This window comes from Mastigoproctus giganteus, chromosome 2 (assembly GCF_048544385.1).
Source record: "Mastigoproctus giganteus isolate SK-2022 chromosome 2, ASM4854438v1, whole genome shotgun sequence".
NCBI classification, from domain to species: domain Eukaryota; kingdom Metazoa; phylum Arthropoda; class Arachnida; order Uropygi; family Thelyphonidae; genus Mastigoproctus; species Mastigoproctus giganteus.
The window spans coordinates 14,232,242-14,259,573 of record NC_143576.1 but is presented as its reverse complement, the minus strand read 5'-3'; the positions used below and the strand labels follow the sequence as shown (position 1 = coordinate 14,259,573).

Below are 27,332 nucleotides of genomic sequence, written 5' to 3'. Positions count from 1 at the left end.
AGTCCACATGTAGCGGGAGTGCTTATTAATTGTGTTTAGTAGGATGACATTTCAAGGAAGCCCTCATCTTATGATCGCCATTCTAATTTTTGCAGTTGAGTAGACTCTTTCTGACCGCAGGAGATGCTCTTTTTCTTATAATTTATCGGCTAACGTCGAAGTCCCCCGGTTTCTTTCATTCGCTCTTTTTGTCCTCCACAGTAATGACTGCTTCCATTGAATGGAAATCATGTCCACAGTTTGCCGATAACAGTGCACTGAGTTCCACTTTCCCTTAATAAACCCTGCTTTATTCTAACAGCCATAGCTTCTTGAATGTCCACCACCACTTCTTTAGATATGATCATCAGGTAATTCTGCAGTCGGGTGAAGTAATCTTAACTTCAATTCTTCTAAAAACCCTTGGCACGACATATCACAAATACTACTTGCTCTGCATCGAAAGAACTAGTAGCTTTCTCTTTAGTTTTCGGCGTTACTGTTCTTCCCAAAAGTTCCGAATTCTGTACAAATCTGCCCTACCAAAGAATAGTTTTTCACATTTGGAATGGTGCTTCCAAAACCTCTCTCAAGCTCCTAAACTCAATCCAAAAGGAATCAGTCGAGTTAATTAATGACCCCGTCCTTTGAAAACAATTCCACTGTCTACCACAGACGTTCAGTTTTTCTGCTGCATGTCTTTGCACAAACATTTCTATGGGCACTGTCCTTCCCAATTGGCATCTGTAATTCCTACTCTCTCTCTTCCAAATTTCATAATTCTAAAATATGTAAACATATTAACTTACAAAATCTTTCTTGTAACACATCTCTTGGAGCGCACTGTTGGAAGCCGGCTTCAGGACTGATTTGTCTGGGGAATAGAGGGGGCCGAACTGTTTTCTAGCTAAACTTATACATAATTTGTAAATAAGAAATTTCTTAATGCCAGACATTGAGAAATATCTTTTGTTTACACTTCAGAGAATATTTTTCAAGATTATGCATAATTTTTCCCTTTAAGAACACGCTAATTTTGGCGCAGAATTAACATTTATGTCGTTCCACATAAAATAAAAAGAAGAGTAGATCATATTACACGAATTCATAAAATTTACTGAAAAAAAATATAAGAGCATCGTGTTAGAATTTCATTAAGCTGCTCATGAATATTCATTTGATACGCTGAATTGGATTTCTCGCTTTATTAGTATAAAATGTTTTCGCATGATTTCTTAATTTCATTTTTAAATCATTTCAAAGTTGTTTTTATACTTTTTATGGTAAACACGAATGCGAGAGAAGTTCATTAACTCCATTGTGCCGACATGTCTTTGTTGTTGGGTTTTGGAGCATCAGCGACTAAGGCCATATTGCTCCGTGTATATCAAATAAATCTTTACTGTGAAGTGCAGAATTGCATACAACACTTATCCCATCAAGGCGACGAGCACCAGGGATTCACATGTAGGAGCTTAAGGAAAACAGAATACAGCTTAGCAATGAACATATTAAGGATTAAGGAGAACAAGTAACAAAACAGTGGTAAATATCAGTTTGATTTATATTCACGTCAGCCTCTATATGGGGAAGTGCCACTTGGGTGGCTCAGTGGCCGGTCTGAAGATCCAGTGTAACGGTCCAGATTCAGCAGGGATAACAGATTTGAACCTGGAAATGAGAAATGGGAGCATAGTAATCCTGTTTAAGAAGATCAGGGATCAAGACCTTGATAAAGTTGAATCTGTCTTTCTTGTTCTTTATCAAGCTATCAAAGCGTCCACGTAATGCAAGGCGGCGAGCATCTGCTTCGGGAGGAACCTGTCAAGTTCAAGTCTATTATGATGAGCTACAAGCGCAGAAGACGATCTTAGACTTAGCTGTGGGATTCTCCAAGAGCAGGTGTTCCAAAAATTAGAAGATTATATCTAGTCTGTGAGGCGTTTGGCTGCGAAGATTAACCTCTTTTTTTTAGGGACTTCAACCCTCGGAATTTCGAGTGCTTGTGCCATCTTGGTAATTGTGGCGGTGGAAGGCAGACGAAGCTTGGTATTGGCCCATTTCAGTAACCAGTATTCAGCGGTGTACACCGGCTTAAGCCCATATTTCTGCGCCATAGAGAATGGTGGGATAGATCGTGGAGATGAACAATTAACAGCGAGGGGATGTCGAACGTGCAGCAGCTGCTTGTCTGAAGATCCACCTAAGACGAGAAAATTGGGTATCGATTTTGTTGATCTGGTTGACAAAGGATATCTTTTTGTCAAGTAGTACGCCCAGGTCTGTGTGCGACAGCACATTTGGTATTGGTACCCCTCCTAGTGAAACGTTGAGTAGTTTTAGCACGGAATATAGGGATAATATAACCAGAGCAGACTTCAGTGGGTTGAAACTTTCCAGGTACAATTCAAGATCCTTAGGTTGCGAATTGATTGTTGTTTTGCTGAGCAGGGTTGTCGCCAGGGTTAGCTTGCGTCAGCAGTTTGAGGTCATCAGCATAGCATAAGAGGCTGTTCATGGAAGCAATAATGTTTACGATGATAGCCGTGAGCAGAACTCCTGATAGGAACCCCTTGCTGAACTCCAGCAGTAATTTCACAGGATGTTGTTCAGACGGAGAATAGGTGTTCTGCGACAGAGAAGATTCGAAAAAGCATAGCATATCATTTCATATGTGAAAGTTCTCTTAAGTAGAAGGAGCAAGGCAGTGATTGACATAGCATCAATGGCTGCACTTACATCGAGATATGTGGTTACAGGCTCGGCTCTTTGTTCAAATGCTGAGAGGATGCGTTTGATGATAGCTGCCAAGTTAGTAATTGATGATTTTCCTGGGATGGCGTACTCGATTTCAGGTGGTTTCGTCTGGAGGATTTAGTGAGTGGGTAGCAAGATCTTTTCATGAGTATTTAACAGACTGGAGGCAACAGAGATGGGTCTTAACTGCCTGACATGTGTGGCAAATTGGTATTTAGGGATGGGGTGCACTTTGCATTTATTCCATTGGGGTGGAAAATAATGCTCAGCGAGGCATCTGTTGTAGATCGAGAGAAAGGAAACTATGATAATTGTGCTCAAACATTTGACCACAAATTGCGGAATTCCATTCTCCATAGCGGTGGCTGTTGTGGCAAGGGAATTAATGGCCTGCAGAAGCTACTAGGACATCTTAAGGATTTCGTAGTCATGCTGGAGAGCTGGAGATGGGACTGTTATTTTCTATTTGAGAACCTGGCAATGTATTTGAGCCATTCTTGAAGGTCAATCACTTGACTTGATTCGCCATGTGGAGCAGCATAGAATGGCTTTCCTCTTCTCAGCGTGCAGACTGTTTTCTTGGATTGCTGCGGATTTTTTTCGATTAAAGTATGCCCAGGCAAGTAGGCAAATAGGAAAAGACAGATAAAAGGAGAGAAAGATCTGTTCTGCTGCATCTAATTTGTTCCTAATGAACCTCATATTTTGGGAGTGCACCCTAATAACAGATGTTCGTCGAACTTCCGTCCTGACTGGAGGTGTTCTTAGTTGGCGCTTTGAAGAGCGAACGGCGCGACTCCTCAACGTAGGGTGGACGGGATTTGACGAGGGCCATTGTTCAGGGGACTCAATATACTCTTATCATGGCAGGGTGCAGCTTCCAAGCTCCACCCTGATGAATGGAAGTCTGCTGAGATCGTTGGAAATTGTCCAGAAAGAGACGAGTCAGCTGTAGATGGTGGTGTTGCAGACATGGTTTTGGTCTTTGTCTGTAAATTGCGTGTTCTGTGGTCGATTTTCTGTTTTTCTGGATGAAAAAATCCGAGTTTTCGGGAGAAAAAACATGCCACCCACGCCTGAGACCGACCAACTCACCCACGTTGTGAAAAAACCCATTAAAATTCCTCCCGTTATCGATGGGACTCGAACTCGGGTCTTTTCCACTGATGTGGGGAGGGCGATCCTAGTAGCTGTGCTACACACAAGGGCGCAATGTCAAGTATCCTTTTTTCCTTTAATTAATTAGTTAGTGTGTGTGTGCTTAAAGATTTTATTTTTGTCTCTCGTTCTTTGTAAGATACGAGATGTGTAGAGACGTAAAATTTCTCCATATAATTATTCGTGAAGGGAAAATAACTTTATTATTGGGAATTGCCAAGTCTGCTAAGGATTCAGAATTTACCCTGCAGCTAACGAATGGCGCCAAAAGATTTTATCGAACCTGTGAGAGCCTTCACATTTGATGTGTGCGCTTAATATGTCTTTTTTAACTACTATTTGCGGGTGCTTTCAAGTGCACTTCACTCAGTTATACGCATGAAGGAACAGAAGCAATTATGCCCAAGTTTAGTGTATAAAGAATACTGTACGTATTTGTTTTGGTTTTCACCGCGGTTAGTTTATCTCGGAGTTTAATATCCCTCCGTTCTACGCTTTAATGAGAAACGTGGGTGTGTAAGAGTGCTTAAGTACAAAGGTGGAGTCGCTGACGGCCATTCCAAAAAAAAAACTGCTTCAAGTAGTTCATTTGCCATATTAGGATACCTAAAACTGAGCCCTGTGAATGCAATGATTATCAGATGGAAGGCTAAGAGGTTAGTGCGCAGTTAGAGTTCCCACTTTGTTTGAATTCATATAAGGCCACAAAATATAGAGTCAACTGAATGAAGTTTGAGCAATCTAAAATGAGCTGACAAGATGTCTGGGATATGGGCAAGGCTATTATCTAAAGTTCAAATTATAACAAGGATTGTATAAGGATGTTATCCAATTTCTATGAAACTTGCGACGTCTGGAAAATGTGCTGAAACTATTTTCGAGTATTCTGTTGTTGTTGTTTGTCCATAATAATTTACCCAAGTTGTAATAACTGACTTTAAAATTGAATATAATAAAACAGACAAAAAATACTATCCTGTATTCTAACCAATTGCTTGCCTTTATTTCAGGGTAACTATACCAGGCCATCAAGGAACTCTTGGTAGTAGTGTGGCCCACGACGCCTTAGGCTCATGGCAAACCTTTGGGGTTGAATTCGTGCTCACGTTTATAGTCGTGTTCACTGTGTTTGCTACCAGGGACTCAAACAGGAAATCACTAGGAAGCGATGCAGTTGCCGTGGGAATCTCCTATCTCTCATGTTCTCTGATGGGGGTGAGTACTGTTTATGAAGTTTTTGGTGTCCGAGCTAATAAATGGATTTTAGAGTAGGCCTTGAAAGGCATGCATTAACTCTGACCAAGAATTGTGGATTTTTATTCTATATGTAATTAAATATAATTCTAACACAATGTCACTTCATTTCTAAATATTACAAGATTCGTTTAAATCAGAAGTGTTTTGTAGAAGCTTGATTTAACATTTTAAATTGTCCTCTTGAGATTTTTTTTTAATGAAAACCCCAACAAGAAAGGTATTAGAAACTATAGTACTTAGTATGGTGCGTGAGTTGAAGACTGAAGAGAACAAAAATAGTTGTTGATATTAGACTTGAATTTCTGTAGATATTTTTTTCAGGGAATACGTATGAAGGGAGGTTGTTCCAGATAACAGAGGTTGAAGGGATAAATGAGAAAGAAGAGAAGTTGAGTTCAGTGAGTTTGAAGTTGGACAGTAAAAGGATGTTGACTGACTGTGGCACATGTTCGTACTGGTTTGGAAGAGCGAGGGGGAAATCATAGAAGCTAACTCTGAAGAACAGTGCTCATGGAAGTATCTGTAGAAAAAGCATGCAGCTGAAACAACAGCACGTCTATGAGACAGAGAGCGCAGAGACATTGTTAGAGATGGGTCATTAATTAACCTAACTGCTCTCTTATGAATGGAGTCAAAAAGCCTGAGAAAGATTATAGGGCCACCGCCCCAGGTACGGGAACAATATTCCATGGTAAGAGGGATTTGAAATTTGTAGAGTGAACAGCTGTTTAGAAGAAAAGTAACACGGAGAGCGAAAAAGAAAACCCAATTTTTTATATGCAGAGGAAGCAATATTTGTAATGTGCTTGTGCCCAGAGGGATTATAAGTCACAGTAATCCCTCACAGAGATATATGATATCTATAATCTATCTTGTCTAGAAATCTGAGTGTCGTCTAAGATAAACATAGGAATAAAAGAATCTTTATTGCGAGATGTAAAGCAGGACTGAGTATTAGAAGGATTGAAATTCAGTTATCTTTGCCTCATTGGAGAATTGTTATAGATCAGCATTTAAGGAATTGGTAGTGGACTTTCGAGAAGTTGAAGCTGTTAGTGCTGGACAAGGTTTCTCAAACTGGAAGGGGTAATGCAATGTGCTATCATCAGCAAAACTATGGATAGGTTTCCAGTCAATGGAAGGTCATTAATATACAAGAAGAAAAGATTGGGAGAAAGAACACCAGCATTATTGGAGAAGTTAGCAGACAGAGAGCCATCTACGATCACCCGTTGTGAGTGTTCAGAAAGAAAACTTGATACCCGATTACAAAAAACAGCCGACAATCCATAAGATGGAAGCTTATTTAGAAGACCTTTATGCCAAATACGATCAAACGACTTTGAAATGTAAATGTGGACATGTGTATATGTAATGGGCGGCACCAAAAACGTCTGTTCAACTCCGCCTCTTGTCTCTGTGAAGAACAGTATCACTACAAATGGGCAGATATGTGTGTGACGTAGGTTTGTGTGTATTGTGTGTGTGTTCTGGCCACTTGGCTACCCAGAAGCATCAGTCACCACCTGGACAGATGATTCTGTGTATTCATCCACACCACGGGAAGGTGGGCTAGTTCCAGTAGAGCACGTAATGCCTCAAAAGAGACTCTGACCCACCTGATGTTGCCAAAAATTCCTCCGGGGGCCCATTCCAGAGGGAAAAGAAAGGAGCCAGAGAGAAGAAAAAAATAATAATAAAAAAATAATAATAATAATAATGATAATAATAATAAAATAAACACAACCCGTGGTGCTGGTTAAAAAAAAAAATCATTAGCGAGGGAAAAAAAAAAAACGTCACGTTGGGATTAAAAAAAAGAATAAATAAACTAATAGTAAAAAAAAGAAGAAAAAGAAAATTAAAAAAAATAAGATTCTGGGACTGATAAGATAAAAAAAAAAAAAAAAAAAAACACAGACTGGCGCTGGTGAGAAAAAAAAAAAAAAAAAAAGGGTAGTCTTCAGTAAATACTCTTGTATCCAGAATAATTCAGATGTGGAACTGATGACCTTTAGAATCAGTGCAATGACAATTCATGCAGACATGAACCATAGAAGAAAATAAATCAGAGAAGCAAACTATTGTCCCGCTTACACAGTTGGATTTGGTGGATTGTTCTGGTGCGCTAATCTGGCGTTGATTCTTTTTCTGCGAGCAAACACCTCGGAGGCAAAGTTCTGAAGAGCTGAGAGATGATTCTTATTATGCAGAAGCATTTCCTCTTTCCCCGGAGAGAGATGTAGAACGTCAGTTCGGAGCTTAAAGAGCAACTGTTCAAGTTTCACCAAACTTTTCGATTGAATTTTTACACAGATAGGAAGGTAAGCCAGTATATCGCTAGTAGACCGCCACTGATGGTTTCTATACTGGCGATAGCGATTATTGAGCAGGTGGAAGATTTCTAGATATTTTACCAGTTGGAAGTTAATGGATTTTCCATTTCTTTAGAAAGGGTAGAAGTACACTGGAATGATAATTAGATAAGAGGGATTCGTCACCCTTTTTCAGAATTGTTTAGATATTGGTAAGTTTCTTCTAATGAAATAAGAAACTCTTGAAGAAATACAATCAGGACCTGGAACTTTCTTGGCATCAAGATTGTTCAAAATTCTTCTTACGTCCTTTTTACGGATGACCACTGGAGGCATTGAGCCGGTTATACTCGGAATGATAGGAGGTGGTCTGCCAAGATAGTCAATACAAGAGTTAAAAGAAAAGTATAATGTTAGTAAGCAGGCTATGTTTACCTTAGGTGGCAATAAAACCATCAGGTTCTAACAGAGGTGGGAAAACAGATGGGCAAAAGTTTCAGCCAGTAGCTTTAGCAAGACACAAGAATACTCAACTACCATTTACACATGAAGCAAGTTTCTACTCTTAGCCTGTTCAAAATCTAGTCTGGACTGATTAATAACTGCTTTACAATTGTTGCGAACTTTCGTGTAGGCAAAAAATTAATCTAGAGATTTCGATATAAGCCAATTGCGATATGCAACATTCTTATCTTGAACAGCCTTAGCACGTTTATTGGAAAAACTGAGGTTTAGATAAAGGAGATTTTAAGGTGGAATAAAGCATTTCATCGCTACAAAACTAATTTCATTGACACGATCTGAGCAAACGCTAACATCAGAAGATTTCAAACATGATGCCTACCAAGAAAAAGAAGAGCAGAAATCTCTCAGATCACTATTTTGCAATCCTCTAATGCCGAACACATGCTTGCGAATGGCTACGAGAGAAAGGCTCCATTGGAGAAGATACCATCACTAAGTTGTGATCTCAGGTGCCTAGAGGTCGATCGTATACTTAGAAGGGTGGTTCGTGGGATAAAGATCGAGAACGTTGGCTGTGTGGTTAGAATTGTCTGGTATTCTGGTAGGTAAGTGAACAATCTGTGCGAGGTCATTAGTAAACTTCAGCATCTCGATCAGCTGGAGTTGTGAACATTAAAATCACCAAGGAAAATTACCTCACTTTTACAAAAGTTGGACAGGAGAAAGTCAAGTTTCAAAGAGAGGAAGTCAAAGAGATCCAAGTGATTAGTAGTGTTGGGAGAACCATAGAAGCAACAAATGGATTTGACAGAATGGGGTAGAAAGTTGTTAAGCCAGAGAAGAACGGAAAGAGGAGATTCCAAATTACCAAGTCGCTGACAGGAACTATCAGAAGGGACATGTGCACAGGTACCGAAAGGAATCGTACAGTGAATAATTAGGTCAACCAAGGTGAGCAGTGGTTGAATAAACCGATAATTGGGATTCTGTCAGAAAATCCCTGGCAACTTGCCATGAGGGGAATAAAGATTTATTTATTTAAAAGTAAGTGGGGCTTGGCAGACTGTAATTGGAAATGGACATTATTGAAGCTAACTGTGACCACGTATATTTGTGAAATTAAGGAGGAAGTGTTTGGGAGATTGAGATTTTTTCGCAAATAAGTTATTTTTGGATATGGCGTACACACAGCACGAATATAACCCAGCTCGTGGACATAACGTAGCTTCCACAATACCCTTCTGCATACCCGCTACTCTGATTCCTTCCAGTCACTATCTAACTGAGTAGAAGCAGCAAGATTATACGTTAGCTGATCCGGATGCCGCCTAGAGAGTTACCAATAGGTTCGGTCCGATTGACTGACTATCTAACGGCCGGCCTGCGAACACTGTTTTAGAGATGTGCCCTCGAAATGTAAGGTACACTGGATTTTGCCATGACCTCAAACTCCACTTGCGCAGTTTAAGCTAGGAAAGTGCTTTTGTGGGCCATCTCTCGTACAAGAAGCTGTTCAGAAAACTGGGGTGACTGATATTGTATTGTATGAATATACCTTAGTTGCTTGTAATGGGGAACCAAAAGAATTACGTCAATCAAAATACCTGAACGAGTTTACTTAGCGTCACGTAATCCGACTCAGCGATGTAAACAAGAAACAGATGTTGCAGGCCAGCCAGCCAGCCAGCCACATTAAAGTTAGGCCTAACTGATCGAATCTCCTTCATCTTCTACTTACTAAAAATTTACAAACATTGCCTTGATGGATTGCTCTTTCCTTTCGCTTTTCTTTTAAAAGAAATTCAAAATAACTGTTTATACACAGTGCTCTATCAATATTAACGTTAAGTTACCACTTTGTTTTTGACCAGCAGAAAAATTCATAGATGATTTTGAATGCAGCGCTAAAACGTAATCAACGTTGAGTTACCAGTGAACTACTATCTTATGAATTCGGGTTCATAATATTTTGACCAACACTCGCTCAACGATTTTCCACGTTTATTTCTGAGAAAGAGGCTTTTCAGATATCGATGATGATGGCCAACTTGACACGTTGTCGTCCATGTTTAAAAGCGCTATCTCAAGGTCAAAGAGAAAGACATCCACCACCGATGTCTTTTACAAAATAACATTAACAGGGAAAGATATATTGTGCCATCCTAGAAAAATATTTAAATCCCAATTTATATAACGTTAAATATTAATTTCTTTGATGTAAACTTATGGTGGACCATAGTAAAGCTTTTCCTTGTCTAAGTAGAATTCCCCGTCCAATACCAGCTGATCCGTAGAACCCTCCTAGGGCTGACGCAGGCTGATTACCTTCGTTGGTCCGGGTAGGATTCGCTTGGTTAAGCCAGCTAACTCTAGACCATGGAATCATCGAACTTCTAACCACCTTTTCTTTCGCATATTCTTCCCCTTCTTTCTTCCGACTTTTTGGGGGTGTACCCTAAAATCTTCCCTATCTACTGTAACTCTATCTCCTTCCATCATATAATTTATACCTATTTCATTTCCATAAAAATTTACAAGGGCTAGCCATCCTTATTGCGAGCGCATCGGTATCATCGCAGGAAAAAGATGCAGAGAAAAAGTTCCATGGCTCTGAGTAGGATCAACAACACAGGAAAAACCTGGTCTGTAACAATACTTAAGTACATACGAACAGAATCCAGCGTGTAACAGAACTCGTCAGAGCACATCCCACATTGCCACTGCTCCAAGTGGAAATGTGTGATGACGATTGCCCACATTACATTACAAAGGGACGTCCATTTCGCCTAGATACGAGAAACTTATGAAATGCAGTATGAAGTGGAGCCACTGCTTAGAGTGCAGTACTAGTTGATATACGAACCCCCTGAAGTGCTAAAGGTGCCTCTGATTTCAGGCAATGTGGAGTATCGTCTTCCAGTCTGGTTTATATTGGAGGCTACTACTTTTTTTTTTTTTTTATTTACCGATACCTGCAGATACATTCCCTATTATATTGTGAATATATTATGCATTTTTACGTAAAACCTTTGAAATGGAATTGTATATTAGTCTTACTCTCCCAAACGTTGCAATCCAAAAATTATAATGTATGCTGTTCGAATAGAGGGTGTTCAAAATGCAAATGATATTTTTATGGGTGATGCTGGTCTCTCTCAAAGCCAAGTGGAAGACTGATGCCTGGATGGGGTTACCCTTTATGCCTTCCCGAAAGATTAAGCCACAAACACGTGCTGAGAAAATGAGAGCGAGCATAAAACAGCTCATGGATGCCCATAATTCCAGTTTCTCTGAACGCTGTCCCCAAAACTATTTCATTTCAGTGACGCAGTACAAAAGAGACGTCGGGATCGAAATACAAGTGCACCTATTGAATTCTCATCCCTTTATCGACTAACTGTGGCGAGTTTCGACAGAGAAATAGAAAACTTCTCACATCAGGGAATGCTCGTCAAGGTATCGGGTGACACACAGTCCAGTTTCAATAGTCCGCTCTCTACGCTTCGACGGGTTCATCTCATTGTGCCTTACGCAATCTGTCAACCAAGCCGCAAATAGCCGGTCCTTCTTATCCATCGTCCTTGTCAGGTTAAAAAAAAATCTCAAGGCAAGGTGGAAGCTCCTCTTTTTATAGGGGTTGGAGAGGTGGAGTTAATGGAAGTTTTCCAAAAACTTCTCGATATAGATTCTTTCTTTTAATCCCCGATCTCCTCCAGTAATAATCTCATTACTCTGTTTCTTATTTCTCAACTTAAGCTGGATTTTGTCATCTTAAAGGCACAGTGACAATTATGGCGCCTAATTAGTGGATATCCAGACAGTGGCGAATAAAAACAGAAAGGCTAAATGAGTCTTGCCACTATTTTTTCTTTCGAGTAACTTTTTTACGCGTGCTTTTTTTATGAGCGCTGAAATAACTTTTTCTTTAAACTCATATATTCAAAAAAACATTGCGAGTGCTTGTCCAGCTAAAGTTTAAAAACAAACTGGCTGTTAAAAGCGTTTCAAACCACGAAAAACGTTGAATAAATATTAGCCCGTGGATTCCAGGGCAGCGAAAACAAAGTAGCTGTTTACCAAGACCCTCAAATGACGTAGTGAATGAAGACAGAAGTATATTCCTTCAATTTAATCTCTCCACCAAAGCAAGGATGGAGAGAGAGGCAAAAACTCTCCTCCCTGTGTGCCCCTAAGCGCATAAGAGACCTAAGGCACTTTATAAATTGTTTGTAATTCATAATTATTTTATTAAATTTCATCAGGACGTACTGTACACATAGTTTGGCTCTATTTTTTGAACTTTTTTCGGCTGGATGAAGGGCCGTTTTAATATTAAAAGTACAATAAATCTTCTACACTGCTTATTATTGCTCCATTAGAGTGGGAAGTGCTGGAATTGCTGACAGTGAATGACACCCGTCCATCTTTATTCGACAATGCCATCCCGGATAATTTGAATTCCTCCTCTTTTGCATGTTGAACATAACTGAGTTTTTCTGAAAAACCAGAGAAATTCCTTCAACCATTAGAAGCTCTATTTCTTCTATTCTGAAGGTTTAAGAGTTTTGACGAAAGGCTTGGAAAAATCGCGCGTGTCCATTTTCTTTTGCTGATATCAAAAATATTTATTAATAATTTTTGATTTATAATCGGTGACCAATTCATTAAGAGTTCATCAAAGAATAATGTCTTAAACGGGATTTTAACTCATATCTTTCTAGAGAAGCGAAAAGTGGCGAAACCACTAACCAATCATGGAGGATGCATCCAAACCGTTGCTCTGTAAGGTCTCTTTCAGTTTTATTAATTTATTTAACAAAACTTTAGTAAACTGTACATTACTGGTAAATGGTCCATCTATACAGCATGAAAGCAGCGTTGGTTTAACTGTCTTTTCATTATGATTTTCGGATAACTGAAACTTGTGTATGTTACTAGGGGTACACGCTGGAAGTGAGTTTCAGGATGCTTGCACTGGTGGTTTTTTTTTTTTTTTTTTGCGAAGGGTTCCAGCATATCCTTAGTGTTCGTGTTGTCCAACTGATGCAATGAGCTGTTCACAGAGGCTTTTCGGAAATCCATAACGTTACATGTGTCTAATTTGCCATTCGAAGTCCACCTGTCGCAATTTTCATCGAGTTGATCAAAGAGGTCATCTGAATATGCCGACTGCACATATCGACAGTTGAAAGCTTGTCAAATTTCATTAGGGTGACTGAGAAATTTCATAAAATAAGCTGTGGAAAAAAAACCTGGGCGTCGATCAAGGGGATTCAACAGACGTGGCGGGCTCTTTCCTGGTTCTTCCAACCGCATGATCGAATCGAGTGAATAGTATGCATGATACACCAGATTGTATACGATGTTTTATTTCCCTTGGATCGCTTACGTGATCTAAATTTAGAGCAATGTCAAATTTTTAGCCAAATCTGGCAATGCCGCAACCGAAAGTTTTGGTACTTTGAAAATTGTTTACGGTGACGAAGCAATATCTTGTGATTGCGCGTTTGAATGCCATAATATATTTTTGAACGATGAGACTTGCGCAATGATCCAAAATCTGGTCGATATAAAAACGGATAAAATTGGAAAATTTGATGGTCAGTGGTTGCCATTTAAAGATTCTGAATAATGCCGAGATGCTAAACATGAATAAAGATTAATTCGAAAGATTTTTATCCCAGATCTGGGCATAAGGAAGGGATACACGATTTTAAGTTTTGAGGCACAACCAAAAAAATGAAAATGGTCAAAGTCTGACATTCTGATACGAACTGGACTTTCTGAAGAGCATTATCAGTGGTGACGAGACAAGAGGTGATCCAATACGACCCGGAAACTAAGGCTTCAGGTGGAAAAACGAACACGTCTATCCGATTTAAGAAGGCAAGAATGTCGCGTACCAATGTGAAGACAATGTTCAGTCTTTTTTAACATTAATGGCATTCCGCGTCACGAAAATCTTCAAACGGGACAGACACTCAACCAATACTTTCATAAAGATATTTTAACGCGTTTACCTAAACTACTAAAACAATAGCAACCTTTAGAGTACTGTGAATACAACTGTCCTTCAAGAATAAACAAAACCGGATTCTTTTAGCGTCATCTGTTGATTCCTAGGTGAATTATCGAGGGCTAAGAAATATCTTTCTACCCAGCAGTTCTAAATTAAATAGTGGGTGGTGTACAGTAGTACAGCCACAGATAACCACTTAATAATCCTGTCATAGTGAAAGAAGTAAAACATTTTGATATATTTTCTCGAAGATGGGGGACACTTTTCTTTCCGATTGGCTCCATTTCTGAGGTGTTGATGGGTAATGGGAGGAGACGATGTCTTTCGGTAATTTTTAGGCCTTTTGGAAGACTCCAGCATGAATCTACATTTGTGTGCACTTCTGCCGGAGGACTAAAATTCACAATAAGCATTCTTCACGATAACATCGCCTCCACTGTCTAAAGAAAACTTATTATCAGTGATAATAAGTTTACTTAAATATCTAGTATTACAAATTAAGTACAGAAGCAGCATCACTGTATCGGTTTGCTGGATGAAAATCCTTTTTTTTTTGGGACGGTGAAAAATGCAACTATCGTTTGAACAATTCGATGGGCGTTCACACAGCAACTTTACTTTTGTTTGTCGTCTGACACATGGGTCTAGCAATTGTCTTCATAAATAATGGAAGGAAAGAAAGAAGGAAGAAAGTAACCGACTTCGACATGCTCTTATTAATGGATGTGAGGGCTGTGTTTCGCTGTTATTTTAAATTCAACAGATAGCCGCATTACGTAGCTATCCTTTTTTGTTACAAGATATCTGTTGCTGTTGAATCCTTTACCAACTTTCCGTCGAATTATTTCCTTTTCCCCCTTTTTCCTCCTTCCAACTTTTTATACTGTATATTTTAATTCCATCTGTTTTGCTCTTCTTCCCATCTACTTTTAAATTAATTTTTATTGCATTTTAAAATTTAAACTGGCAACACAAAGTTCAAGTTAATATCAATAACACACGTTTCTTTTCTTTTTTTCTTTTTTAGCTTCCTGCAAGCGGTGCTTCTATGAATCCTGCACGTTCGTTAGGACCGGCATTCGTGATGAATCTTTGGGAACATCACTGGGTAAATACTGTTATTATTAATATATTAATTATATTTAATCGTAGTACAGATAGAGCATTGCCATCTTTTTGTTCCCTATTCCAGATAATTAAAATTTTAAATTATATTTAATGTCATTAGTATTTTTTATTTAAAGAAATAGAATACTTAACGTTTTCTTTATTCCACCCCCAAACCAAAAATGTTTTGTTGTTCAACAGTAGGAACACGCAGTTGTTTATTTAATATTATGGTGTGAGTTGCCAACAGTTCAGCTGGAAGCATTTTTCATCTTCCTTCGCATTTTGATCAGCATTCTTCCTTCATATTTGTTTCGACTTCTTAAAATCTGTTGAGAAAGCATCGTGCAAAAATGTGGAAACAAGAACTCTAAGAGGATTATCTGCGTGGGTGATGCTCCATGCAACGGCCAGAAACGTGTTTCAAATATCAGATTCCTTTGGGAATCTGCTGTTGTACTTTTCTCGCCATTCGTTGCTTTGAAAGCCCTGATAGAAAAAGCTACCGTACAGATCCCCCGCGCCAACCGAACATAGTTTAAATAACTATTTAAGATAAAATAGTTAAAGTTCATTTTGGAAAATTATGATTGCAACAAAAGAAATCATAGATGAAATCATGATCAGCCTATTCAGTAAGTCGACTCAATTACCAGTCTGGAACTTCATTCATTAAAGGAGACTTCTATGGTAGGGTGGATTTGAGATTTGCACATAATGAGTACTGTATTTGTTTAGAAGAAAAGTAACGTCGAGAGCGAAAGTGAAAACCCATATTTTTAGACGCAGGAGAAGCAATGATATGCTTATATCAAGAGAGATTAGAAGTCAGGGTAATAGAGATTTGCGGGCTTGTCTAGAGATCTGAGTGTAATCGAAGGTAAGCAAGAGAGCAGTAGGATTTACTGTAATTTTGCCCAGTCCAACTTGCACCATTTCTAATTTAGTAAATTAGCAATGGTGCAAGTTCTTGAAGATTTCGTGGAAAGGGCCATCTTTGCTCCTGTGGTCTGAATTTTGTGGATTCTTGGTAACAGTTTTCAGCGATTCGATGTACATCCTTAAATCGCCATCGATTTGCTACTACTCTCAATTGCACCCAAATCCATCAAATATATTTAAAGCTCATTAAAATTTCATCCCATAATCTTGCTCTTTCCACCCATCTGTACATTAACTCTGTCTGATAAGTATTAACTGACAACGTCCTGCTGGAGATGGTATTGATGTACGAGGCGTGGCAATAAAGTTTCCGGAGTGGTGCAGTAATAAGAACACAAAGCGAAGGAGCTGAAAGATGTGGTGTTTTATTACTCAAAATAATTACCACATGATTGAATACACTAATTACATCGTTATTAAAGTTTGTGAAAAGAGTCAGCGAAGGCATCCAAAGAGATGATGCTCAGTTCAGCGGTTACGTCTTCCTTCACGACCTCAACATCCTGATATCTCTTTCCATTGATGGCACTTTTCACCTTGGGAAAGATGAAGTCCGGTGGTGCTAGATCGTGACAGCAGGGTGGATGGTTCATCTGTACAATGCGTTTCGTTATAAATGCCTTCGCAACAAGTGCGAAATGAGCGGGGCATTGTCGCCCAACGAGGACTGACTGCCTTTCTCTCGAAATTGCGGCCTCATACGCTTCAATAGTCTTTGAAGGACCTGTACACACAACGCAGCATTAACTCCCTCCCCTTCAGGTACAAATTCCATGTGAAATCACACACATGATCAGCAACGTCTTGATCCTGGACAAAACTGTTTTTGGTCTTTGCGATGATTTTGAAATCCACTGCATGCTCTGACGCATCGTCCCTGAGCGAAACTGAAACGCCCAACCTTCATCCCCAGTGACCTTCATGCAGTACATTGGAGGAATTTAGGATTGCCTTGACTGGATGAGTCTTCGTATAAGACACTCCTCGTTGCTTCTGCTGGTCTGTGAGTGTGTGCGGCGAAAATTTTGCATAGACCTTCCTTTACCTTAAATCTTCATGCAGAATTTGACGAATTGTCTCTTTATTCGTATTGAACTCATTAGCCGTCATTCGGATGATCATACGACGATCTCTTGCCACAACTTTCCGACCATTTGCAAGTTTCCAGTGTGGCAATAAAGTTTCCAGTCCGGAAACTTTATTGCCACACCTCGTAGGCAATGAAGGGAATTCATTTCGGTGTTCTCCTTTTTATAATAAACGTACTTCTTTATAAAGACTGAAAAATATTATTATAATAATTTGTCCAGTTCTTCCTCAAATTTAACTACCCACTTCCACAACACCAAACTGAAGTTTGCTCTAACAATCTATTATTCTGTGGCTGAAAGCAAATTTCTTCATAATCTATCCTGCAACCATCCTTCCTCAATTCGAATTATGTCCCCTCGTGTGTTGTCTGAGAAAGACGAAGGATGTTATCATCTAATTTACTCAATCCATTCAAATCCTTAAACATTTCAATGTGGTCTCCTCCCATGTATCTAGTTTCCAAGCGCTGCAATTTGCGGAACTGAAGTTTTTCATGGTATGACTACCTTTTGTGTTCTTGATACTTTTTTCTTGGTGGGAGGTCTTTACTCGCCAGTGGGATTCTGGATGTAGTAGTGGTAGGATTTTAGGAGCATCAGTGACTAAGGCCATACTACTCCAGATATACTGTCTGTAAATTGCTTGGGTTCTGTGGTCGCTTTTCTGTTGGCTGGGCGAAAAACCCGAGTTTCCAGGAGAAAAAACCATGCTACTCTCATCTGAGACCGACTAACTTAGCCACGTTGTGAAAAGGGCCCACAGAAATTCCTCATTATCGACGGGACTCGAACTCAGGTCTTTTTAGCCAGTGTGGGAAGGCCCGAAATTATACCAACTATGCTACCCCACGAGGGCATCAAGTCCCCAGGAATTTTTTTAATGCTTTTGACTGGAAGCAAACTTGCATACAAATGCATAAAACAGTTCAAGAGATTTAAATTCACAATTTTATAAGATTTCGCAGTTGTGTTGCCCGTTTATTAACGATTGAAAATGATTTTATTCTGTTTGCATTTTGGGGTTCCCTTTTCGATGAGCAACATAGAATAGTCGGAAGTTAATCACGAAAGGCTCGGAGGTACAATAGAGAATCCCAGAGGTGTTGGCCAGTGTCAACAGCACACCAATAAGCGGAAATCCTTATGTACACACTTTAATCACGTAACACTAGAGAGAGTGAGACTGGAAGGAGGAAATCCAAGTGTTTAAGTGAAGATTTATACGAGTCTTTAATAAAATTAGGCGATGTCTTGTGTTGAACAAAAATACGATAAACCAGCTACATGCGTTTCTAACCAACTCATCTGATATTCTAATTTTTCACAGTAGCTAGGAATCTTCTATGGTAAGTGGGAAGTCGCAAAAGAACAAAGTGGATACAACGCATTCCTTCTAGAAGAGCTGAATGGAAGCAGAAGTGAAAGGTGGAGAAATTTGGGTCGGAATCGGAAATTGAGGCACCCAGAACACCAATGAATAATTACAGTTTCTTTGTGTAATTTTGGAACTCTTCCCTTTCCAAATTTAAAATGTGCATATGTTAAATAATGAAATTTAAATGTGGCGCTACAATTGGAGTGATGTGTTCATTTAACTCTCAAGAACGTATTCATTCGTGCAGAGGCAGTTTAAATGAATTTCACAGAACAAGCACATTGCATTCAGTATTTGTTTATATTCTATTTTTTTTAATTCTAATATGAAACATGAGCAAGTTCTTGAAGACCTCATGATAAGGGCCACATTATTCACGTGTTTATCTCGACAAAAGCCCTCTAAGTGATGTTGAGCAGTTTTAAAATCTGTATTTTGGGAATCCTTGTAGTAATCCAACGGATATCCTTAAATCACCAGCGATTTGCTATCTACTCTGAATTGCATCAAAATACATCGAATATTTAAATCATTTAAAGCTGAATTTTCACACTGAATTTCATTAGCTTAATTTAGGAAATTTTATTTGAAATTCATTAAACTGATTAATAAAATCGCATACTTTTTGCCTTATTCGTTTAGGAATTCCAATTTTTCTGTAATTTCTTTTATTCGGTTCACAAAGATTCCGTTTAAATAAAGAACAAAACGTGTTGGAGAAAAAGAATTGGAATTCGCGTAGTGGGCAGTCAGCGACTCCTATTTTTGTTTCTTGCAGCACTTATGTCTGCGAGGCCACATCGCTGCAGTCTTTATCTGATCTAATCCCTGCAGCTATTGGCACTGGACAGTTATTGACCTCCTGCAGTACGAGTTTCTTCTCTCTCGATGTCTCTTGGGTATTTCTTCGAGGAGAGGTCATCAGAAAAAGAAAGGGACAACGAGGCAATGAGAGAGCGCGCAACACTACAACGTGGGATCCGGCCAATCGGGCCATCTATTGAGATGGCGACACTGTGGGTATCGTAGCTATGACTTTAAACAGCGCTTTCTGGAGATTTTTTTTTTTTAAACAGAAGAGAAACTTTGTTACAGTGTTTGTTACACTGCAGCATTCGATCGTTATGTAGTCGTTTAAGAGATATCAATTTGGGTTTTTTGTTTCAGTTTAATTTGAAATCCAAATAAGCATTTAAATCCCGTTAAAAAGTGGAACTTAAATGGAATATCTAGGAAGGTTTAAAGTAACCATCAAAACCGATTGGTTAATCTTTTCTGTTTACAGAAACTTCAAGTTTTATTCATACATTCAGCAAAGTTCGTAGCTGGCGCTTCTGCAGGGTAGACTAACAATTGGTGAAAATGGAGTCTCCCAAAAGAGTTGTAGTGCGTTTAAAGAAGAATCCAGACCTTGACAAGGCCGTGTCTCGAGAGAGCATGTCGAACAAGCACGACCAGTGTTGCTGTACAGAAGTTTTCATGTTATCTCCTCACCTTCCCAAACGGATGAAAGAAATCTTGTCATTTCAATCTCACATGCTTATGGGGAAAGTTTCCTGTGTAGACGCAAACGCTCATGTAATGACATCGTATGTACTATCTACCTTGGCATTTGTAGTCGTGTGGTACACTTCCAAGTCTCTTACATTGTCCGCTTAATTTTTGTAGTCTCATCCTTCAACCAACACGTACTTATATGAACTGATACTAAAACCAAACATACGTGTAAAAGACATTCCACACGACCCTTGATGCCAGTACCACTCTCATCATACTCTTGATATTATATAATTATTTCTATTAGACTGGTGAATTTTTACTCTGGCTTCGGTAGCTTTTTAGTGAATTTGGTAGTCGAAAGGGAGCTGTGCTGAACACAGATGTTTCAGAAGATCCATAGTAAAAGGAGTAGCATTTCCAATGCCTCAAGCAACCAATCTGAAAAATAAAGACCTCTAGCCAATAGGCCGGACCGCAAAGGCTTTGCAAATGTATTATGGGGCAAGGATGTAAACCAGTGGGTAGTAGAGTCTGCTACCCACAGGGTTAAGGGGCCGATCCTTTAACATAAACAACAAAACACTACACAATTTGTCTGTAGCAACTGCACGCAACTACTTAATTTTACATATTAATACATGTGTGGTACTTCTGTTGGCGCTCTTCCCACTCCCATGATTTAGGTGTATGATTCACCTTGTGGTTCAAGATATTTAAAAATATACTAAAAAGGAGAAATACTAATGCTGTTTAGTAAAGCAATGCCTACTATTCATCCATCTGTATCGTCTGCAATTGTCATAGTAACAGGCACTCGTGGGTAGCACAAGTTGGTATAATTGCCGTCCTTCCACCCAGTGGGAAATGCCTGAGTTCGAGTCCTGTCAATGACGTGGGGAATTTTTATGAGCCTTTTTCACAACGTGGCTAAATTAGTCTGCCTCAGACGAGGGAAGCATGGTTTTTACTCCTGATGCTCGTAAAACCCTATTGCAACAACAACATAGTAACAGAAGAATCGACTTCATATTGGTTGCCACAGTAACAGAGTGGCCAATTTAACGAGTTCCGGCTTCCGGAAGGAAAGGTGAAAATACAACAGTAGTAAAGAACTTTGAGAGTACTTTAGCCATGGTACACTCTTCGATGTTTTTCCCTCCCTCCTTTATTATGGAGAGCCGTATCTTCGTGTCCCCGCTGTCAACAGCATCGTGAGTACCATTTCCAAGTTACTGAGTGGGCTTCGATGGAGACAAAATATGTCTAACAGTCCATTTTCTGAATGGGCAAATCAAAAGGAAATTTCTATTAACTGGCGGTAATAGAAAAACCAGAATGCTTTATCACTTTCCTTTGGCAATCAGATCTGCACTGCTTGTTGAAGAATGTTCCAACTAGCAATTCTCTTTTGTTTCATCCTAATAGTACGATTTGCGCTGGATTTGCCGATTTTATAGCGTCTTTTATCAAACAAATTGTGCGTTTACTATTTTGCTTGCGATGTTTACGATGACCCCCGAAAAAGTTACAGCCAAGAAGCAGAGACAATACCACTAAAAACGGAAAAAAAACTTAATGGAGATTAAAACTATTTTCACAGTTTAATTCGTAAACAACGCCATAAGTGTTCGAATACAAATGACCTTTGAAGTGTCGTGCGCAAAATCGCTACACGAAACTGCCGACGATTGTCTGCCGCTGAGAGCCGATGCCTGGATGCGACCGTACTAAACCTTGTTTGTGTAGCACGCGCCAGCTTCGCCAGTCACTGTATCAAAGTTGAAGTGTCGTTGCTAAGCAAGATGATACGGTTACTCGTATACACAGTGTTCTTTACATTGGGCCGTATTTTCAGGGTCGATTGTTGTTATTGATTTTTAGGAGCATTAGTTGTTAAGACCATACTGCTCAGTATAACTGTATGTAAATTGCGCTCTTCTGAGGTCGATTTTCTATTTGCTGGATGAAAAACCCGAGTTTCTGGGAGGGGAAACCATGCTAGCTTTTGAGACCGACTAAATCGGCCACGTTGTGAAAAAGGCCCATAAAAATTGGTCTCGTCAACGACAAGACTCGAATACAAGTCTTATCCACCCAGCGTGTGGAGGACGCCAATTCTACCAACTCTGCTACACACGAGGGCTCAGGATCGATTCGGGAACTGAAAACATTGTTCTGGTCGTTTCTGTTTTTCAGAGATTATCCGGTAGAAAAACGCTTTTTGGTCTGCAGGTGGGCCAACCACATTACAACAGTGTGGGTAGAGGTATAAAAGTTGATTTCTATCTTAATGTGCAACACAGTCTGGGTATTTTTAAACGGCATTTTATTGTTCTTAATCGTAACTCCTTATCATAAAATTATTGTTGAGACAATTCACTACCGAGCCTGAACTGGCTTTGTGCCAAGCTACTGGAAGGGCGTGTTTTAAGTTGGGGCTGTAAAATCACGTGGCCATGGCCGAGCAAAGAGTGGCGATAAAATTCTAATTTAAAATCGGAAAAGGTGCAACTGAAACAGTTCCAACAGTGCAGCTTATGGACACGAACCACTATTAAGATCCAAACATTTTTCCCTGGAATGGCCAGTTCCGCGATGTTGGGAAGGTGTTCAAGACAATGCGCGGAATGGTCAGCCATTCCAGATTCGACTATCGAAAAAGTTAGAGGAAACCCTTCAGACCTTGTGCAATGCTGCTTTTAATCGCAGGAAGTCTTTCAATGTTAGTGCAAGCAATCAAACTGAAAACACTTCAAAAATGAAAATGCAACCTGTTGCCTCGTTTATCGTCTTGATGACGTAATGTAAGATGTAAAATCTTACAAATATATTTTGTGGAGGAGTGAGATTTATTTAAAGTAAAACTTATAATATGGCAATATGGGGGAGCGAACCTTACAAGCCAAGGGATTAAATTAGACAACGTCTATACAAGAGGAGCAGTAAGTGAAAAGCTATTAGCAACCTAGGGACATTTGGACTCTCAGCTCACACAGGCAAACCAGAACAATAGAAACCAGTAGCAACGGCTATTAGTAGAAGGTGTTAACTCTGGTAAACAATAGCGCGGTGGACCATGTGTTGTCGGGACATTTCTTTTAATCGGTTACACTTGGGCAGTAAAAACGGAACAAATGCTGGGAATTAGATTTAAGTCTGGCTCTGGCTGTCGGTGGTGGCAAGTTTTTAGATCGTGGGAAATTAGTCTGCTACAGTATAACTATAAGCGGCTGACTTCAAAGGTACTAACAGCCTGAGAAAGTTTACAAATTTCTTAAAATAAGAAGTTAGATCGAGCAACAAGGAATCAGCTTGAGAAAATAAAATGGGCAAATAAGAAGAGAGAGAAAGTTGATAAAATGAGTAAGATTGGTTAAACTGAAAACTAGGGCGGATTCGACATATGTAGGTGGTACAGAAAAGGAGATGAACAAAAAGTGAGTGAAGAGGGAGAGAGAGGACACAGAGTTGAGAATTTGGGAGTGTTTTGCGAAGATGAGTTAGTGACAGATCCCAGAGTTGAGTTATGTGAGGGACAGATCCCAAAGTTGAGATTAATGTAGGTGTTTATGGAAATGAGTTAGGGAAAGACAAAGTTTAGATTCTCGTCGGCGTTTGGGAAAATGAATTAGGACAGACAGTTGGAGTTTTTGTCGTGTTAGAAAATGTGAGTGGGAGACAGATCCCCAAGTTGAGTTATGTGGGTGCTTATGGAAATGAGTTAGGAGGGAGACGAAGTTGAGATTCTTGTCGGTGCTTGAGAAAATGAGATAGTAGGACAGAACCAAAGTTGAGATCTTGTGGGTGTTTAGGAAAATGGGTTAGTGGGATTCTACGTTGAGTTTTTGTTGATGCTAGGGAAAATGAAATAGTCAGCGGACACAGCAGTCGAGATTTTCGTCGAGATAAGTAAAATGAGTTAGTAACATGGACAGTTGAGGGTTCTGTTGTGGTAGGAAATATGTGTCAGTTAACAGTTGAGTGTTTGGTCGTGGTGGGAAAAGAGAGGGGTAGTGCCCTGGGAAGTTTTCTTCTTGAAAGAGTTCTTAATAGGTGGAGCGGAAAAACGAGGGTAGCACCCTATGAGTTTTTCCTTGTGATAAGTTTTAATAAAGTGGAGTGGAGAAGGAGTTAGTGTGAGATGCCCTACGAGTTTTCCTTATGATAGGTTTTAATAAGGTGGAGAGAAAAGGAGCGAAAATGCGAAATTAGTAGCTCGATGAGAAGGAAGGAAGCAGCGAATGGATGGTAGCCCGAATAAAGTGGAGAAAGAACGCCAGTCCCATGCAGCCAAGAGTTCCTAAAAAAATTATCTGTAGCAAGTTCAGGTGAAAGAAGATGAAGGAGATCCTCAGTGAGCCAAAAATGGAAGTTTGAAACCTCCCCGGAAAGGAAAGAAAAAAGATAATAGTAAGTAGTGTAAGTTAACAAGGACTGTTAGTGAAACAGTATAGTGATTAATTAATGAAAAACAAAGATAGCACTAGAAGTAAATTGATAGATAAATTATCTCTTAAGTAAATTATATATACTAACAGAGTTTAATTAATTCAAAAAGGTTATTGTAAAATGCAAGAGAAACGAAAGATAAGTAATAGATTAAATCGTTGTTCAGATGATTATAATATGTTAGAAGGATAATTGAACTATAAAAAAAAAACTTGGAATGTTTTAAGGATAGATAAATGAATATAGTGAGAATCTTTGAATGATCTAAGGATAGATATTTGAATATAGTGTTTGTATTAATGAAAAATTGTTGGTCCAACTGAAAGACTAATAACAAATAGAGACTTTAGGAAAGTTATGATTGGTCTTCAGTGTATTGTAACCGAATGGTGAGAACACAGATTATAATGATGAAAATAGCATATTGATTGTTAAAATAAGAATAATTTATGCAAGATATCCTTGATTTAACTTACATGCATATTACATGTTTTTTATTTAATTGTATATTATGTTGTATATACATATGTAAATAAACTTTGTTGTTTATTAATTTGTGAGTTGTTATTCCTGAACACAGCCTTTCCGAAGGGAATTATAATTAATTGAGAAGTTCCCTTGAATCTGGAATTCTCCTAGGAAGTAAAGTCAGATGCGTAAGTGGGGGAAATAAGAATAAAGTGGACAAACACATAATTGGGAACAAAACGAAATAAGAATAATAAAATAAATAAATAAATATATAAACGATCATTCTTTGTTTTCCACCCCCCACAGTAATGTCCAAATTTTGCTGGTTTTCAAAAACACCGAAGGTTTTAACAGATGCTACATTTTTCTGGTTCATTCTTTATCAAGACTCTCCACAACTAAATCCTTCCTCTACACAGTGATACCGTCATCAGCCAGTAACTTCTGATACCACTCCAGATTAACAGAATGATATCTAAAACTTGACACTGCTGATCTTGTTTTTGGATGACATTACTACTTTTGTTTGACAGCACGCCTTTTCTCTTTATGGTCTACTTTGAGCAGCACTGCATAAAGACGTGGGTAAAGACATGGATAAAGCCTTTTTTTTTTTTTTCTTCTTTATGCTATTCTCTTCTTTATTTCTTCGTCTTCCGCTGTCTCCTGGGAATGACTGTGTACGTGTGCTGTTGCCGGTTTGCTAGCACGGGGTTCTTTTGAATGGCTCCAAACTTCTTTGGACATTCAGTGGACTTCTTTGGACATTCAGTGCGTGACTGTTGAGGTTGGCCATAGTACACGCGTGGTTGTGGCCTACCACCCCGTGGTGTACACGGACACTGAGCAGACTTTCCAGGTGATCACCTGCCTGGTGATTAAAAGGCCAGAAACAACTAAACAACACACTCTGCACAAACATAATATTACACACATTTCTGGTATTTTACAATGCTCTGTAATCATCACAGTGTACAAAGGCGGAGTTGAACATTTTTTTTCTTTATTTTTTTTGATTGGAAAGGAGTTGTGCACAAAAAATGTCTACCAGAAGGCACAAAAATTTGTGCTTCACCATCACCTTTATTCGACGGTTATGGTACGTGCTGATTATTATTTTCTGTTCCCCAAAGTGAAATCCTACCTGAACGGGCACCATTTTGATAGTGTTTCAGATTTGATTTGATTTGGTAGCTGTAGGCGCATCGGCTTCTGTGGCCATATTGCACCTCCCAAGGTTTTTGCAGTACTTTGATCCAAGCCAGAGGCGGGAATCGAACCCGCGACCTTTGGGTTGCCGGGTAGGTACTTTACCCACTCGGCTAGCCCGGTCGGCGGTGTTTCAGAAATCCAAACCAACGTGACCAGGGGGTTAAACAGAGTTCCACAAGATCGGTTACACAGAGCAGTCCAGAAGCTGTACACCCGTGCAAAATGTCGAATCGAGTTATGAGGGATGTATTTTGAAGATTAAATGGTAATAATTTTTCCCCTTTTTGAGATTTCGATTTTTTATGGATGTAGTCCTAAAACTTTTCAGGCACAGCTTTGTAAGTGCAATTTAGTGAGGAAAAAATGGACCATAAAAGTTGCTGTGCTAATGAGTGTGCATTTGAAGTGAGAACACAGGCTGACTGAAACCGAGAAATCTCAGACACGCAATTTCACGATGACATCCAATTTCAGGGGTTCCCCAACTGTCATCCCTTTTCCACTGTCATTTTTACCCCCTCTTTTTTTTTTCTGGGTCCTCCCTGGGAAGTTCAGACAACCCCCATGTTTCGCCTCGTCATTCTTTCTACTGACCCCGTCCGCCTCCCCGGGGCGAAGGACGGTATTTAGGAGTTTGTAGCCTCCAGAAATCCCTAGGCTAAGTGGCTGGATGAACACGACTCTACATTAACACTTCACATCATCTGGCCTCAACAGAGTTCTGCACACGTCGGAGGAGTTGGGGGGAACCCCCGGTGCTGCTAGTCAAATTATACTACACCCTATTCCGATAAGTGTATGGGCCGTGGAAGTCCCTATGCGTGGCCTGTCCCCGCTCTCCTGACCTTAAATTCATTTGATTTTCACCTCTGGGGGGTCATCTGAAATCTATCGTTTGCATGATACCTAATAACAATGAAATACATTGCCAAAGTATAGCACAAGGGTGCCAATCCGGACAATACCTGGAATTCTTGAACACGTTAGGCAGTCCATGATGAGAAGCGTGTTCCTTTAAAGTAAGGTGGATAATAGTAGGAACGCAGAACAGGCTAAACCAGGAAACAAAGTGATTCTGGCCATATATGAACGTTTTTCAACAAATTTTTAAAAGTTAAAAACAGAATACATTCGTTTTTCATTATTTTCATGTACTGAATCGATTTGAAAGTACTGCCCACATATTATGAAACACCTTGCAGGTAAACGGGAGAGTAACTACTGGAAACCATAGT

At 39.4% G+C, this 27,332-nt stretch overlaps 1 protein-coding gene across 1 annotated transcript in view; it reads left to right on the top strand.

The window, feature by feature from the left end:
* The window catches only part of LOC150089177 (lens fiber major intrinsic protein-like), a 138,380-nt gene that overhangs the window by 68,532 nt on the left and 42,516 nt on the right, over positions 1-27,332 (top strand). The window contains exons 2-3 of the mRNA XM_090388214.1: positions 4,905-5,109; positions 14,978-15,058. Of these exons, the coding sequence (XP_090244340.1) occupies positions 4,905-5,109; positions 14,978-15,058 (286 nt within the window). The remainder of the gene's footprint in view (positions 1-4,904; positions 5,110-14,977; positions 15,059-27,332) is intronic.